The sequence below is a fragment of the Colobus angolensis genome, unplaced genomic scaffold (assembly GCF_000951035.1).
Source record: "Colobus angolensis palliatus isolate OR3802 unplaced genomic scaffold, Cang.pa_1.0 Scaffold44, whole genome shotgun sequence".
In the NCBI taxonomy this organism is placed as follows: Eukaryota; Metazoa; Chordata; class Mammalia; order Primates; family Cercopithecidae; genus Colobus; species Colobus angolensis.
In genome coordinates this window covers 1907919-1925239 of record NW_012117821.1, presented here as the reverse complement: position 1 = coordinate 1925239, position 17321 = coordinate 1907919, and the positions used below count along the sequence as shown (strand labels likewise).

Below are 17321 nucleotides of genomic sequence, written 5' to 3'. Positions count from 1 at the left end.
GCTTCCAAGGCTTGTCTGCACGGTGGGTGTCAGTGCCTCCTTTTCTATGGTGGAATCATATTCCCTTGTGCACATTCGTCAGGGTTCTTCCGGGAAATGGAGCCTGTAAGACGTGCCTCTGGAGAGATTATTGCAGGGAATTGGCCACGCGACCTCGAGGCCTGCATGTCCCAGGGTCTGCAGTTGCAGGCAGGAGGCCTGACGGCGTTGCAAGTCCGAAGGCTGGTGGGCTCCAGGCCCAGGAAGAGCCCACGTTTTCAGTCCAAGTCTGAAGGCAGGAAAAGACCAAAGTCCAGTGCAAGCGGTCAGGTGGGAGGACCCCTCTCACTCAGCCTATTGTCCTCCCCGGGCCTCAGCAGACCACACGGTACCCACCCACACCGGGAAGGGTGGCCCGCCTTACCCAGGCTGTGGATGCAAATGCAAACCTCATCCAGAACACCTCAGAGACACACTCCGTTTGGTGAAATGGCCTGGCCGAGCTGACACTAAGGTTCACCGTCACAGCAGAAGATTTTGCTGACCCGTCGTTGGCAGTGGACACTCAGGCCGTCTGGCTGTACTGAGTGCTGCTGGGAGAGTGAGTGGCCACATGCTTTTGTTTGAGTCCCTGTTTTCACTTCTTTCGGGCAGACCCCCAAGAGTGGAATTTCAGGGTGCTGCGAGTTTTATGGGCGGGACTCCGGCTGGGTCCACCCACTTTGAAGATAAGAGTCAGGTCACAGGCCACTGCAGGGTGGCCCCTCCTGGTCCTGGTGCCCAGCACTGGCTGGCAGATGCAGCCCCCAGGCATAGTGAAGGCCTCAGCCTCACATCCCTCCTTGGAGAGGTTGGGCCCAGGGCAGGCAGCACTTTGCAATCCAAGGAGGGACCTCAGACTCCCCACCGCTCTGGTTTGAAGTCACTGGCCTGCCCTGAAGGTCTGGGGCTGGGCAGAGGCCCAGGCAGTGGGGAGAGAAGGGGCCCACCGTTGTGCAGGGCTGGCAGCTCTACTCAGCAGCAGCACCCCAGTACCAGGCCGCCTCTGCCTAGCTCAGCCGGTCCCTTAGGATCACAAAACTTTCCAGACTCTGCCACGCCCCATGCTGCCCTGCTCAGAGGCTTCAACAGCTCCCTTTGCCCTCCTGTAAGGGCCAGAGTCCTCCCTGTGGTCTCCAGCCCAGAGGGGTCATGCTGCTGCCTCAAGGCCCTCCCTACGCAGCCCCCTGCCTGCTGCAGACCTCCCTGAGGGGCTGTCCCCAGGATGGTTGGGTGGGACCTTCATCCCTCTGAGGCTGAGAGAAGAGGCCCGAGCTGCCAGGAGGGCCAGACTCACTCGTGGGTGTCCTGGGGCGCGTGGGTGTCACCCCAGGCACGAGCCCCACATCCCATAGGGCTGCAACCCCCTTGCTGCTGTGTGTCCATCTCCCTACAAAGGGCCTGGATCAGGCAGGCTGCAGACACCGTGGAGCCCTTGGAGGCAGCATGGTCCCTGCACCCCCGTGGGTGCAGCCTCACCGTCACTCTCCCAGCAGAAGGGGCCCTCGACTCCCGGCTCCCTCAGAGAATAGCAGCTCTCCCTCCCTCCCAGAAAGGGAGTCGAAGGCCAGAGCAGAGGGGAGTGGAAGCCGGATCGCCATCAGTATCATTTTTATTGCAAATCAGTTAACAAAAAAGATGAAAAAAATACATCATCTACAGTTCACGTAGATCACTTTTTCAAAAGTTGTCTTTTTCTGTAAACTACACTCTATTTTATAAAACACAGTAAAAATCCACATTTTGAGATGTATCTGGTCATGCCCCCGGGGATGGCACCACGCGGCCCCCGTTGAGCCGGGGGAGGCTGCCCTGAGGAATGCAGGTGGCACGGCGGCGGAGGCGTCCCCGGCGTGCGGGCAGCAGGCAGCACGGCGCGGAGTGTCCCCAGTGATGGGCAGCTGAGGCTCCCCGAGCTGAGCCGGGTCTGACGTCCCTCATCAGCATGACACACAACAGACTCATTCATTGAGATTTTTTAAACAAAATCCACCTTTAAAACCGTATTTACAGACATTTTTTCTGCCATAGGCTATACTTGGTATCGCAAGAATCTGCTCCTCCCAAACTAGGAGGGGTGGCCCAAGGGCAGCCCCTGCCTCCCTCCAGCCCCTGCCCGACCGCATGCCCCCTGCCAGGGCTGCGGGGACAGGACCAAAGGATGCAGCCCACGGTGTTCCACAGCTCGATGTGCCCGGCTCTGGCAAGTCTCCTACAAAACACGGGAGCCCACAGGGAGTCGGGTCCCGCGAGCCGGGGCCCAGGCTGTGTCGCTGGCGCATCTTCCTCGGAGCCTGGGGGACGCTGTGCAGATGGAGATGCTGGGGCCGCCACCAGCGTCAGCCCAGGCAGTGTCTTTCCCCAGAAAAGGGTAGCATGCCTCCGTGCGTGACCCAGGCGAGTGCCACAGTCCACACCTCTCATGTTTGACATGCACGATGCCTACATTTTAAGAATGGGCAGGGGGCCGGGGTGCTCCTGGAGGGACCAAGAACTTGTTTAACCAACGAACAACTACGTAATACTGAACCTGAAACAAAGATTCATGATTGGTACCATGTGTGCACTCTTGGCATACACACTCCAAGAACACATTTTCACAAGCATGCTTGCAAAAAACCATTGAAAAACACATCGCAACATCTAACCCATATCCTTTAACTTCAGTTTCCTATTTCAGATGCAGATTAATCCATGCCAAAGGTGTGCCGGCTTTGCCTCCGTTTGCCTCTGGATGCAGCTTCTCCTAACACGCAGGTGATGCTGGCGGAGTGGCCGGGCTGGCTTGGGGTTGGGTGGGCGGCGGGGAAAGGGCACGGCCTGGGCGCCCCAGGAGCTTTTTGGACTATGCTCGTTCAATTTCCCTTCTCCAACATCACTTCTTTTGGGATTTTGAAAAAAGGAATCAATAAATAAATGGCATTTATAAATCATGAATCTTTGTTTACATTTTATAAACATAGAAGAATCTTTTCATCCTGGGTAGGAAAACCCTGGCTCTCAGAACTTGCTTGTTTTCTTGTAACAGATAAAAGTTTCTACCTGGAGCCAGATAAAACAGTACATATAAATAAAAAGGCAGTGTTTCGTGTAAAATAAAAGTACATAAATAAATACTAAAAAAAAATTAAAATCCTTGTTCTTATTTTGTATAAAAACATGTGTTTTTAAAAAGGCTCCTTTGGTCAGCCCCGGCGTCCACAGATCGCATACAGACGCCCGCAGGGCTTGGGAAAGGAAGCCGGGGTCCCGTGGGGCGCGCTGTTTACTTGAAGGCCTCCGGAATGCGGGCGATCTGGGACTGCATGCTGGTGGGCGGGCTGGAGACGCCCTCGGACCAGTCGGAGACGTTGGAATGTGGGGACGAGCTGGACCACTGGTCAGGGGACTCGGGGGACGGGGTGAGGAAGGGGTGCTCAGGCACCTGCAGCTGGTGGCTGGGGGTGTTGTCCACAGGTGAGGAGGAGTAGCTGTGCTGTGAGGGGGGCGTCAGGAACTGGGCCGCGGTCACGGGTGGGACCAGCGAGGACGGCAGCGACGTGGGCAGAGCGGGGCTCTCCTGGGGCAGAATGGTGTGCACCGCCAGGCTGCTGGGGCCCAGTGGCTGCACGTCTGCCTGGCTCGGCTCTCCACCCAGGAAGCTCCGGCCCAGGTGGCCGCTGGCTGCTGAGCTCACGCCAAGGTGCGGCTGCGGTGGTGGCGGTGGCGGCTGCAGGTTCTGCTGCTGCTGGATGTTTGGTGGCTGCAGGTTCTGCTGCTGCATCTGTAAGTTTTGCGGCTGCACCTGCTGGGTCTGCACCAGGTGAGGCTGGGTGGCCAGCCGGGTGCTGGGCAGGCCCTGGTAGCTCATCATCTGGGACAGAGCGCTGGCAGCAAGGCTACTGTGCAGCGGGCCCACCATGCCATGCTGCAGGGAGGGGGCCTGCGTGCTCAGGGGGCCTGGTGCCACGCTCCCCCGCAGCGGGTTGTACTGGTTCGGCACCATGCCGCTCTGCAGCCGGGACAGCCACTCGCATTGACCATTCAAACTGGTGGACCCGCCCACGGTGAAATTCATGGCCCCTCCGCTGCTGCAGCCCAGCACGGTGCTGGTGCCGGAGGCCACGGGCAGGTGGGAGAGACGCGGGGGGCCGGCCTCGAAGGCCAGCCGGCCGCCCCCACCCAGTGCCGCCATCTCTGGCTTGGCTGCCACGTTCAGGTGCCCGATGCCTAGGTGGGTGTCGGGCATACCGGGCAGGTGGTTGAGGGGCACGGACGGAGACTGCTGGAACGGAGAGGGCAGCAGTGGCGGCGAGGCCACGTCGGACAGGTAGCCGTGCGGCGACTCCAGGGAGTCCACGGGTGAGAGCATGCCGGAGCTGTCCAGCAGGCAGCCCTTGCCGTCCTGGGACTTCTTCCTCCGCGCCTTGAGGTCCTTGGCCTCCTTGCTCCCACAGGCCAGGCCTTTGCTGCTGGGCTTACGGACCTTCTTGCCCTGCACGCCGGGCTTGAGGCTGCCCAGGTAGCCGTTGGGGGAGCAGAGCGGAGGCGACAGGGTGGGCGTGCCCCCCAGTGGGGCTCCGTGCAGCTGCGGGCTGCGCACCAGGTTGTATTCGTCCAGCAGCCTCACGATGTCGTGGTGCATGCGCTCCTGTGCGATGTCACGCGGCAGGCGGTCCATATGGTCCGTGATGTCCCGGTTGGCAAAATGGTCCAGCAGCACCTTGGCAGTCTCGTAGCTGCCCTCCCGGGCGGCCAGAAACAGGGGTGTCTCCTCCTGGGGGACGAGGGTGGGGGCTGGTGAGGGGGGCCAGGCCTGGTGTGGGGACCCTCCCCAAGGCTCCATCACCAGAGGGAGCAGCAGTAGAACCTCCTCCATGGGGTGGGGGGAGGCAGGCTGCTCCGCAGGACCCCGCCCCAGCATTCTGCAACCACCTAGCCTGATTCCTGTTAAATGTTAAGGCTTCTGAAACCCACCCAGAGGGGAGGTCTGTGCAGTCCTCTATCCTAGATCGGGAGGGCTCCACCTCCATGCGGCGGTCACAGACCCCACTGAAAATCTAACCAACTGCAGGCCCTCTTCCCTGCCCCCAGCAAGGCACTAAAGGAAATTTCTGGAGCGGTTCAGAGGCACTGGTGAGGGCACCAGAGAGGGAGCTCGTCATATGGACAGCCACCAAGCCACACTGGTGGCCACCAAGCTCCTTCCCGGGGTCTCCTCTGTGTGGTGGACACATGGCAGGTCTGGGTGAGGCTGCTGTGTGGGAGTGGGAAGGGGCTTCCCAAGCCTCGATGCCCTCTGGGGCCCAGTCTCTGTGAGGCCATGCCACCACGAACTGGGAAGCGCTTGGGCCAACATGCTCTGGTGCCCAGGCCTGCTGTGTGCCCTCGCCCAGGAGGGACGCCTTAGCCTGATATGCCAAGGGGGCAGCAGGAGTTGGGGGCGGGGGTGGGGGTTTGAGCGGCAGGGAGGTGGGGGTGTCTGCACCTGTGCCCTGAGCACCCAGGGGAACCCGACAGCAGCTGTTGAAGTCAGCAGCTCGCCCAGGAGCTGCAGCGCTGGGGACACTTCCCCTTGGATAAAGAGCTGCTCACATTCACACCAAGAGGCCGCGCCCTGCAGGGAGCTGCCGCCACACGTGTTCTGGCTCAATCTGCACCACCTGGGTCACCACATTCCCATCCCCACCCCCACCTGGTGACAGCTGGGGACAGAAGGCGAGGTCCAGGTGACAGTGACAGAGCAGCGGCGGCAGCAGCACTCCCCACACCAGGCTGTGGGCCCCACCATGACTGCCACCCAGGAGGGCAGGGCGGGGTCTGTGGGGTGAGCCGCGGGTCCCGCCAGCTGGACCTGCGCCTGGGAGGGCTCCGTAAACAGGGGCTGAAGGAGGGGAGGAGCACTAACGAGGTGCCCAGCACCGTGCGGGTGGGGCCTGCATGCGGGCCCAGGGACCCTTGAGACCCGGTGGGTCAGGCCCTTGTGTCCCTGTGCCCCGCGGGTTCGGCCCTCACTTATCCGTGGATTCAGCCCCCGCGTCTCCCGCCGCGTCCCGGCCTCGCGCTCACCTTGTTGTTCTGCATGTCTTTATTGGCCCCGTTCTTCAGGAGCACGACCGCGGCATCCACGTTGTTCACGGCGGCGGCCCAGTGCAGGGCGGACTTGCCTGTGTGAAAGAGGCAGACGGGGCTGGAGACCAGCTGGAGGCAGCCCAGCCCCACCCGTCCCCGTGGCAGCCCCGCCCCACGACAGCGCAGCCCTGCCCCCGTGGGCTCACCCAGGTCGTCCACAGCATTGACGTCGGCGTGAGAGTTGATGAGGTCCTCCAGCATGCCCTCCACAGCCAGGCGGGCAGCCAGGATCAGCGGCGTCGTGCCGTCATGCATGCGGGCATCCAGATCTGTGGCTCGGTTCCGGATCAGGATCTGGGTAATGGGGAGAGGCTCAGGCGGGTGCCGGGCAGACGTGCACCGATGCCTCCTGCCCAGAACGAATGCCTGGACGGGAGGCCCCACTGCCTTCCGGACACAGAGACCCTCCTGAGATCTGCACGGCTGGGCAAGATGAAACACCACAGGGCTGCCCCGAAGAGGGGCCGGGATGGGGGTAGGGCTGTGCTGCCCGCACACAGGCCCCTTGGTGACAGTGGGGTCCATCGTGACCACGTGTGGCCTCATTTAATCCGCACAGTGGTCCTAGCTGCCATGACCACCTACAAAACAGAGAGGTCAAGCCCTTGCCCCCAACGGGGGTCACAGCTGGCACTCGGGAAGCCGGGCTCACAGCCCTACAGCCGTCGCAGAACCGCCGAGCTACAGTGTCCAGCTCTGCCCGGAGAGCGGTAGGCAGCCCTTGTAATGCAGCCTGGCCTTGGCCTCTGGCAGCAGGGATGGCCCCTGCTCCCTGGCGGGTGCAAAAGGCAGGGGCCAAGTACCATGCAGCACTGGCCTGATTCCTGCAAAGCACCTGGGAACTTCCACATCTGTGCAAAGAAGGCGGCTGAGAGAGGCACACAACAAACCCACACAGTCCTCCCTTCAATGCTCCTTCCGCTCACCTACATTTATTTCTGCAGGATGATGACGTGTCACCTGAGCTAAGAAATCATGAAACGAGAAACTCTGTGGTAACTCCCCTGGGCTGTGCCCATCTGAACCCGCTCCAGGGCCGCCTGGAGCCTGGGGACTCACAACAGGGGTGACTGTAAAGGCAGCCCCTGCCAGGGACATTCCCTGGAGACCCAAGCATCCAAATCCCTAAATCCATTCTTGCCACGAGCTCACCGGCAAGCTGAGCCCTAGGTCTGCAGGCACCAAGCAGCAGCCTCTAAACCCTTCTTCTCACTGCCACAGGCTACGCCAGCAGCCAGGGTTGAGGGAGGGGTGGGGCCACGAGGGGCTGCAGGGGTGGGACCTGGACCTTGAGCAAGGCCCACAACCCTGATGGAGCCTGTCTTGCTGGGGGTGGGCAGGCGCTGCCTCACTCAGCAGGTCCCCCAGGCCTCCTGCCAGACCCGCCTCTGCCTGGCTTCCCTGGAGCACACAGATGCGCCTGACGCCCGCCCCCCTCCCATCGTACCTCGCTGACTGCAAAAGTCCTGGGTGGAGGCACCAGCTGTCCCAGACTCAGCTGTGCTTGGGGTCAGGCTCCCAGGGCCACGTATGCCTGGCCACTGTCCCGGACCACCCGGCGGCCCTGAGGACGGCAGGTGGGCACACAGGCAGCTGCCGCCTACCTGGAAGACACCTTGTGCATCGGCAGACACAGCTGCGTGCAGCGGGGTGCGGCCCATGTTGTCCTGGATGTTGGCGTCTGCACTGGCCTCCAGCAGGCGCTTGGCGGCATCAGAGCGTGAGTAGCGGGCAGCCAGGTGCAAGGCAGTCTCGCCCGTGCGGTCTGTCTGGTTGTGCAGGCTGGCGCCCTGGTAGATGAAGTCGGAGATGACAGCCGGTGCGTCCTCCTCCTCCTCGCTGTTGCCCGTCTCCAGGCCTCCCCCACTGCAGGAGGCGATCATGAGGGGGGTGAAGCCGTCTGCAGGGGCAGAGATGGGTGCTCAGTCTGGAGGGCTGGTCCCCAGCTGCAGCCCAGGGGGAGGTGGGCAGCAGCCCCGAGCTCAATGGGCCACAGTGTAGATGCACCACACAGCCACCAAGGGGCAGCTGAAGTCCGCCTGGGCTGCTCAGTGGACAGAGCTGAGTCCAGCAGTCAACTCCTGACAGGCACCTGCTTCCTGAACTGCCCAAAACCAGGCACCCAAAATCCACCCAGGAAAAAGATGACGCCAGAAACATGCAGTTAGAAAATCAACACTTTGGCTGGGTGCGGCGGCTCATGGGCGCAGTGGCTCACGCTATAGCCGTAGCACTGTGGGAGGCCGAGGCAGGCGGATCCCCTGAGGTTAGGAGTTCGAGACCAGCCTGGCCAACATGGTGAAACCCCGTCTCTACTAAAAATACAAAAAGTAGCTAGGCGTGGTGGTGGGTGCCTGTAGTCCCAGCTACTTGGGAGGCTGAGGCAGGAGAATTGCTTGAACCCAAGAGGTGGAAGCTGCGGGGAGCTGAGATCGTGCCGCTGCACTCTAGCCTGGGTGACAGAGCAAGACTCCGTCTCAAAAAAAAAAAAAAAGAAAATCTACGCTTTTCATATCTCAAGAAGAAGGTTTCAGAAGAGAGTAATTTACAGGGACATACTGACCGTGCGGCATTGCCCCAGGAGAGGGTTGGTGGAAGAACAGGAGGACTCCAGGACCCCCCATCCACTCTGAATGGGAAATACCCCAAGGATGAAAGCTCTCACCCCCAACTCATTTTCCAGAGTATCAACTGTACCCCAGCCTCGGGGCTTAGGGTAGAGGCAGGTGGGCCACGGAGCTAGGGAAGCCCTGGCTGCTGGCACCCTTACCAGGCCCGCGGACATTGACGTCCATGCAGTCGGCGTCAACCTCACCCTGGGGCGGCGTGGGGGCCATGGCAGACATGCGCAGGTCAGCGGCATCCAGGTGCTGCTGAGTCCACTGCCGGTGGTCTGTCTGGTCGTCCAGGTCAGGCAGAACCACGGGTTCTTCGAACTACGTAGGAGGAGTGAGCAGAGGCGTGTCAGGGCAGCCCGGCGGCAGGTGCCCAGGAGCCCGGGAGCCCGGGAGCCTTGCGACTCACCCGGAACTTCTTGGTCTCCAGGTCCTCGTCCCCCCACTCATTCTGGTTGTCGTCCATGAGGGCACCATCTGAGGCATTCTTCAGGGGCCTGGGGGTGAGAGTTCGAGAAGTGAGGCTGAGCAAGCTCCCTAAGAAGCCCCCAGAGGCCCCTAGCCCAGGCCTGGCGTGGGAGGTGGGCCCTGCGTTGGGAGGGGCAGACCCCCCGTGAGGATGCTCGGCCAGGTCCCACCTCCCCCCGGGGCCCCAGAAGCAGGGGCAGCGTCCGCTCACTTGAGGCCCACAGAGTCCTCGCCGAGGGGCTCCCGCCGCTTCTTCTTGCTGGCCTCGGACACCTTGAAGCCCTCAGGGAACCAGAGTTGGCCATGCTGCCGCCGGCGCTTGCGGGACAGCAGCACCCCGCAGCCCACGAAGAACAGGAGCACAAAGGCGGCCGCCGCCACGTACATGAAGTGCAGCTGCGCCGGCGGGGGCGGCTCCACGGTCTCACCTGCGGGCACAGAGGCCAGGGGCAGGCGCTGGGACATCAGGCGGCGGCTACGCAGCAGGCTGGTGGCCGGGGGGCAGCGGACTGGCTCCGCGGCCAGGCGCCTCCTCACCCACTCTCCTCCATCCCGCCCCCCAAAATAAGGTCATTTTCTACGCGATTAATCAGAATTGCAAACTATCGCTAAATTCTCTCCTGCACCAGCCGACTCTATCTGGAGACGGCTTTTACTTTTTTCTCCTTTAAGGAAGGAGGATTAGTCAACTTCAAATCGCTGCACTTGCATTGAGCTGTTAAGACAAGGATTTAGAGGGATTTTCAAGATACAAACTTCAACACTTCACATGACACCGATCAATTCTTCTCTCTCTCTCTTTTTTTTCTTTAAAAAAAGCCGTAATGATTTTGAAATAATACCCAACAAAGAAAATTCAGGGGGAAGGGGTGGGGAGAGAAGCAGGCACCCATTTTCCCGTGGCTGGACTCGTTCCCGGGTGGCTCCACCGGCAGCTGTCACCGCCACAGGTGGGGAGGGAGTGCCATTCAGAAAATTCCACAAAAGCCCTACCCCAACTCGGACGGTGACGCGCACACCCGTGGGTGGCAACTGGCACAAACAGCCAGCGTGGCTGGGGCACAAGGGGATGGCATCCCCTGGAGGCAGAGCCTGTTCCCGGCGATGCTGGGCTGGGGAGCAGAGAAGGAGCCATACTCACTCTGCACGGCCTCGATCTTGTAGGGGATGTTGAGGCTGCCCAGCGAGGCGAGCGCCCCCAGGAACGCGGCCACGTCGGTGGCGCTCTGGAAGCACTGCGAAGAGGCCTGCACACACTGCCGGTTGTCAATCTCCAGGTAGACGATGGAGCTGGGGGGATAACCAGACAGGGGCTGGGGCCCGAGGCTTCCTCCTCCCCCACCCACCAGTTGGGGACGCTGCCCCAGGGATACCGCGGCCCATGACGCCACAGTCAGGACGTGGCGAGGCAGCCTGGGGCGGCGGGAAGCCAGGTCTGACAGCAGCTACCCTGCAGGGGACTGGTGCCCTGCAGTCCCCAGACTCCGGCCAGTACTGATCACGGCTCATCCCAGATAACTGCCAATGCGCTCTCCCTGGCCTGTCCTGCCACCCTCTCTGGCTCCTGCTGGTGCCACAAACACATTTCCTCATATCAGGACAGAGAACGTGCCAGGAGCTCAGTCCTGCCCTAGGAGTCATCCCCAGGCCCTGTGGGAAGCACAGGTGTGCGGTGGGGGTGGGCACAGCGGTGGTGGGCTGTGTGGTGATGCTGGCTGGGGGTGAGCTCTGCTCCCTGCTGGGACTCCTGCTCCCCAGGGCTGGGTTCCCATGATCAGGATCCCAACCAGCCTGTGAGATGATGCTTCTGACCTCCGGGGCTGCTCCAAGCCAGCAGAACTGACGGGCAAACCCACCAGGGTCAGGCACACCAAGGGCACAACCAATCTGGCTCCTGGGTCCGGCTGCCCCAGATCGAGTAGGCATGGGCAGGAGTCTCGTGGGGTGGCCCCTGCACTCAGGCTGCCCCTGCCTGTGGCACCGTGGACCACCCCCTCCCCGAATTCCTCCTCCATCTGCAAGGCCCAGCAATGCCCCCTCCCAGGACCTCCACCTGCCTCCTCTCCAGCCTAAGCCAGGCAGATGCCATGACCAAATGGCATTCTTGTCTGGGGGTGGGTCTGTTCAGCCCTGTGGGAGCCCCCAGAGAGCTGAGTTTTTTTTGTTTTTTATTTCTTTTAATACATTTTTTTAAAAAAAACAGAGACAAGGTCCCCTATGTTGCCCAGGCTGGTCTCAAACTCCTGGGCTCAAGGGCTCCTCCTGCCTCAGCATCCCAAAGTGCTGGGATTACAGGCATGACCCTCCTCAGCTGGCAGAGGGCTGAGTTTTAATCAGGGTCGTACCCAGTGCCTAGGGCACAGCTCAATCTCAAAATCACCTACTGGGCACAGGAGCGCCGCCTGCCCAGGGGAAGGGTGTGGCTCTGGGGTCAGGGCCCTGAGCTGGAATGCTGCCTCTGCTCCTTGCCTGTGCGGGCCCTGAGGTCCCAGGTCCTCTGGGAACCTCCGTCTCTTTTACCGTAAAGTGGGGAAGAGTCCTGCTTGCCGCGGCGCCGACTGTGAGGGGCAGGGAGGCCGTGGGGAAGGGCCCAGGAGAGGTTCCGAGATTGAGCGCGGGCGCCGGGTCTCACTTACCCGCGGACGTCCATGGGGTCCAGCTCCCTCCGCCGCCGCCCACCGCTGCCGCCACCAGGGAGCAGCGAGGCCTTCACCTGACCCAGCAAGGCCTCGGGGGCGGCCCAGCCCTCGGCGGCGCGCTGGATGGGGTGCTTGCGCAGTTCCTCCTCGCGGCCGTAGTAGGGGAAGATCATCTGCTGGCCGTGTGCATCGCGCTTGAAGACCACGTTGGTGTGCAGCACCCGACTGAGCTCCCGCAGGAAGTGGAAGGAGCTGTTGCGCAGCTGCTCCGGGGGCATCAGCACCACCACCACCAGCGTGCCCGCCGCTAGCCTCTCCGGCACATGCTCCGCGCAGTCCAGCCCGTCCCACTCGCACTCCGCGCTGTTGCAGCCCTGGTCACAGTGCCCGTCGCTGAAGTGGTCCTTGCAGTACTGGTCGTACAGGGGGCTGTGGGGGGTGGGGCACGCTCAGGCCGCCTTCCTCGCGGGCCTCACACCCACCGTCAGGCGCCTCCAGCCCACTGGCCGGCAGAGGGGGACGTCCCTGCACCCCCTGAGCAGAGTCTTAGGAACTGCGTGCTGGCCTCTAGGCCCAAGCCAGGCCACATCCCAGGTCAGGTCCTCCCTCAGCCCCATGCGCCCCGCGGCCTTACTTGCACTGGCCTTCCGCGCGCTGGCAGTCGAAGCCGTCGAAGAGGCAGCCGGCCGAGTTGCACTGGCTGTCACAGTGGCCGTCGCTGAAGTACTTCCAGCACTGCAGAGACTGCGTGCAGTTCTTCCAGGGGTCATTGAAGTTGAGGGAGCAGTCGCCGCCGTCCCAGCCGCACGCGTGGTTGTTGCACTGCAGGCTGCAGACCTTGTTGCCCGCGTCCTCCTGGCACTCGGGCAGCTCGCAGGCCTCCTCGATCTGCGGCGGGGGGATGTCGCGCCCGGCCCCGCCCCCGAAGCTGTAGTCCAGGATGTGGCACAAGAGCCCGTTGAATTTGGCGGGGCACAGGCAACGGTAGAAGGGGCTCTCGGACGTGGGCTCACAGGTCCCCTGGTTGTAGCAGGGGTTGCTGCCCAGGCAGGGGCTGCTGGCCGGGAACTGGCACTCAGGGCCCGTGAAGGGGCCCAGGCATAGGCAGGTGGGGCTGCGCGGGCCAGAGATGCACGTGCCACCATTGAGGCAGCGCAGGCTGCCGCAGGTGCGAGCGTCATTCTCACACGTGGCGCCCTCAAAGCCCTGCCCCAGAGGGAAGACAAGACAGTGTCAGGGTGGGCCGCCCCCCACCGCCCGCCACCTCACGCCCAGCTCCCAGCCAGCAGCACCACCGCTCTCCCCTAACCTGGGAGGCAGCCTACAGCCTTGTCCCCAGCAGCAAAATCCTTTACAAACATTCTATCGACAGAGAAAAATTAGGGGGTGCCAGGGGGTTGGGAGATGGAGGAAGGGGTACACTGGTGGAGTACTGAGGACTTTAGGGCAGGGACTCTCTGCCGTGATCCTTCGAGGGTGGGCAGGCATGTCATACCTCAGCCCAAACCTACAACCACAAAGCCAAGGGCAAGCCCCAGGTACAGGAAGGGCTGGTGTTGGTAACAATGTATCAGTGAAATGTGGAGTGAAATTAGCAAGCTGCTAACCAGGAGAAGTGCGTGCAGGGGAGAGTCACCCCAGGGAGTCTACTTTCCACTCCATTTTTCTATAAATCTAAAATGTCTCTAAAATCATTTATTGAAAGTAAAAAAAATATGATGTCAGGGTGATGAGGAGGATGAAGGCTTCGAGGATCGCTGCCCACTCTGTGCCCCGAGGCCCTCAGGCGGACCTCTCCAGGTGTCTCCCCTGGAGGGCCCCCACCTCCCTGCACCCCTGCACCTACCGCAGGGCACTTGCAGATGAACCCACGGGCGGTGTTGGAGGCCACAGCACAGGTGCCCCCATTTTTGCAAGGCTTGCCCTTGCAGCCGTTGATGACTGACTCGCAGCGGCGCCCTGGGGGTGAGAGCAGGGCAGTGAGACGCTCACCCAGCTGCCCTGCACACCCCACCCGCCCGGGCACGGCACCCACCGGTGTGACCGGCACGGCACTCGCAGTGGAAGTCGTTGACGCGCTGCACGCAGTTCTGGGTGCCACGGGCGTCACAGGGATTGGAGAGGCACTCGTTGACATCCCCCTCGCAGCGCTCACCCACGAAGCCCGGCGGGCAGGTACAGCTGTAGCCGCCCACCTGGTCCACGCAGGTGCCGTTGTTAAAGCACTTGGGGCTCCGAGACACGGGGTCAACGGGGGGGTTGCAGTCATCCACGTTGATCTCACAGTGCACACCTGCGGGGCCAGGTGCCATCAGCGGCCCGAACTCACTGCTGTGCCAGCCCTGCCGTGTCACGTGTCCGTCCCAGACAACAAGCGCTCAGGTCTGGGGCTGCACGGATGCTTGGGTGAGGCAGGTGCTGAGGGTGGTGTGGAGACGCCCTTCCCACTGGGCCCCCCACTCTGGGCCCTTTCCCTGGGCAGCTCTGCACTGGCCTTGGCCTCACGTGGGAAAATGGCTGGTTCCTGGATGCCTCAGGCCGATCACGGGGTGCCTGCCCTGCCTCTGCCCCTGCCCTGGCCATGGATGCCCAATACCAGCCCTCCGTGCGGTGGCCCTTACCCTGTGTGCCCCGTGGGCAGGAGCACTTGTAGGTGTTGGGGAGGTCAAGACAGGTGCCCCCGTTCTGGCAGGGGTGGGACAGGCACTCATCAATCTCCTCAGAGCAGTTCACCCCGTGGTAGCCAGCCACGCACTGTGCAGGCAACAGAACGAGGGGCCCTGCGGCTCAGTCGGTGCCAGGATGCAGCTTTCCCCCACCCCCCCGTGAGGGCTGACAGGGCCACGTGAGCTGCCCTCAGGTCCAGCGAAGCCACAGGCCCCTCGCTGCTGTCAGACCTGGAGGGAGACCCAGCCCAACAGACCCTGGCGGGGCTTCGGTGACCGGAGTCACTGCCTGTTGGGGGTGGGTGGACTCCGTCCCGTAGGATAGAGGTGAGGGTTGAGGGTCTCAGGGTAGGTGTTGGCCAAGCCCAGACACAATCTAGAGGAAGGGAAAACCCCATCCCACTTCTCAGCGTATTCACCCTCCTTCGGGCTCTCCACAGGCGGCCTCTTCCAGGTGGTCTACCCTGATTACCCCAGCCCTCCCCTAATGAGACTGAACAGTGCATGGGCCTATCAGGTTCAGTTTTCTCCACTGTGCCAGCTCCCAGTCAGGGCCCAGTGTGTGGCAACACTTGTGTCGGCCACAACCCTCACGCTAGGATGGACCCCCACCTTGCAGGAGTAGCCGCCCAGGTAGTCTGTGCAGGTGGCCCCGTTCTGGCAGGGGCTGGGTGAGCACTCGTCCACCAGGTCCTCACAGTAGCTGCCTGTGTAGCCTGCCTGGCAGCGGCAGTGGTGCGTGTTGCCCGCATCCACACAGAGCCCTCCATGCTGGCACAGCCGGGCAACATCAACGCCTGTGGGGGTTGGGGTGGGGGACAGGTGAGGCCCAGGCCCACGGAGGACCTTGGCGGGCTGGGACCCGAGCCGGGTGGGCACAGCGGGTTACCTTGTCGCTGCGCAGCCACCTCACAGGACACGCTGGGCACATCACAGTAAAGGCCGGTCCAGCCACTGGGGCACTCGCAGCGGTACTGGGTGTGGGTCTGCCAGCATTTGCCACCGTTCTTGCAGGGCGAGGAGTCACACCAGTGCACGAGGTTCTGGGGACAGGCTGGGGTCAGCCAGGTGCCCACCCCCCTGGCCATTTCCCCAGTAGCTCAGAACGCACATCTGCCAAGGGGCCTACTCCAACCCGGGCCTCAACCCATTCTACAGAAGTGGGAACTGCCGTCCCTGGACTCCCCATGGCCCCCACACGGGGAATAGCCTGGGATGGGTCTCCCTCAGGGCCCTCAGTGGGTCCAGACCACCCTCGGCCTTTGCTAAAAGGAACGTCTTTCCTCATCCCCCAGTTCCTGAGCTCCTGCCCTGGCTCCAGAAACCCAGACTGAACCGAAGATGCCTGTGGTTCCCGCATCAGATTCCTTCACTGGCTGCTCAGACCCCCGAAGCCCTCTGCCCAGGAGTGTGGGGGTGACCCTGAGCCGACACGATGGGACCTGGGAGTGACCGTTCCCACCCCCCGCAGGCAGGCACCCACCCAGAGCCCCTCCCTCGGGCACCTCTGTGGCTGGTGCACTCACCTGGCAGTTGGGGCCAGTGTAGCCCTGGGGGCAGGTGCACCTGTAGGAGCCGCAGCCATCCTGACAGGTGCCACCGTGCAGGCAGGGCTGTGAGTCGCACTCATTGACATCGTGCTGGCAGTAGCTGCCCGTGAAGCCGGGTGGGCACAGGCAGGTGAACGAGTTGATTCCGTCCACACAGGTGCCACCATTGAAGCAGGAGCTGCAGGGGGGTGGACAGGCAGGGGCTGAGATGAGGGCATTGGTGGTCCCCGCTCCAGCAGACCCTGCCTCGCCAGCACCTCCCCTTCCGCTCAGCCCTAAGGGGCCTGATGGCCAGGACAGGCCCAGGGCAGCCTGGCTGATCCAGGGAGGCCAGCGAGAGCCCGGGGCCCAGCTCTCACACCATGTCACACCTCCCTTCCCTGTCTTCTTTATAAGTCAGGTCGAGAGTGGCTTTACCAAACGCACGGGCATAGGGTGGTTAAAGTAAGAATGAGGGAGAAACCGGGAGAAACCAGAACCTGTCCTAGTAACACGGGAGGTAATTAACGTCAGAAATCAGGGATGAGACTGACGTTTACCAAATGAGCTTCCTGGCAACCACGGCAAAAAGGAAACAAGAGTGACAGAGTCCTCGTTGTCTAATAGAAGGAGGCACACCAGTTCTTCAGGACAGACTACTGGCGTTCCTGGTGCGGGACACAGGAGGAGGTCACAATGGCCCTCTCAGGAGGGACACGTTGGTACAATGAACAATGTCTGGACTCAATGCAGCCAGCACTAAGTGCCCAGCAGGCCTAGGTGGACGCCTGCGTGGTGTGCCCGGCTGCAACCCGTGCTAAGTGCCCAGCAGGCCTGGGCAGACGCCTGCGTGGTGTGTCAGGCTGCCAGCTACTGCGTGTGGCCCACACTGCCTGTTTCCCCCCATGGCCTCACTCGAGCCCTTCGCACCTCTCTGTGCAGTCGGGCGTGTTGTTCTCACAGTGGATCCCGCTGAAGCCTGCGGGACAGGTGCACGTGTAGCTGTCCACGCAGTCCGTGCAGTTGGCCCCGTTGCGGCAGGGGTCACTGGCACACTCATTGATGTCCTCCTCACAGAAAGTGCCCTGGAAGCCGGGCAGGCAGTCGCAGAAGGCCGTGTTGACGCCGTCTGTGCAGGAGCCGCCGTTGTGACATGGGTCTGGGAGGGGACGGAAAGGTGTGTGAGGGGCAGGCACAAACCCACACTTGCAGGAGGGGGCTGGGAAGGCTGCACGGCTGCGGACAGCCCAGCCTTTCATTGCTAGGGCTGCAGCG

General features: G+C 62.1%; 1 protein-coding gene across 1 annotated transcript in view; it reads right to left on the bottom strand.

The window, feature by feature from the left end:
- Window positions 1-2935: 2935 nt before the first annotated feature.
- Window positions 2936-17321, bottom strand: part of NOTCH1 (notch 1) — a 49872-nt gene continuing 35486 nt past the window's right edge. The window contains exons 18-34 of the mRNA XM_011957409.1: window positions 16977-17205; window positions 16044-16245; window positions 15407-15560; window positions 15130-15314; window positions 14473-14605; window positions 13887-14144; window positions 13698-13810; window positions 12486-13057; window positions 11849-12280; window positions 10354-10502; window positions 9424-9640; window positions 9154-9241; window positions 8900-9065; window positions 7734-8029; window positions 6276-6423; window positions 6067-6164; window positions 2936-4774 (exon numbers count right to left, since the gene is read on the bottom strand). Coding sequence (XP_011812799.1) covers window positions 3284-4774; window positions 6067-6164; window positions 6276-6423; window positions 7734-8029; window positions 8900-9065; window positions 9154-9241; window positions 9424-9640; window positions 10354-10502; window positions 11849-12280; window positions 12486-13057; window positions 13698-13810; window positions 13887-14144; window positions 14473-14605; window positions 15130-15314; window positions 15407-15560; window positions 16044-16245; window positions 16977-17205 — 4931 coding nt within the window. The 3' untranslated portion in view covers window positions 2936-3283. The remainder of the gene's footprint in view (window positions 4775-6066; window positions 6165-6275; window positions 6424-7733; window positions 8030-8899; window positions 9066-9153; window positions 9242-9423; window positions 9641-10353; window positions 10503-11848; window positions 12281-12485; window positions 13058-13697; window positions 13811-13886; window positions 14145-14472; window positions 14606-15129; window positions 15315-15406; window positions 15561-16043; window positions 16246-16976; window positions 17206-17321) is intronic.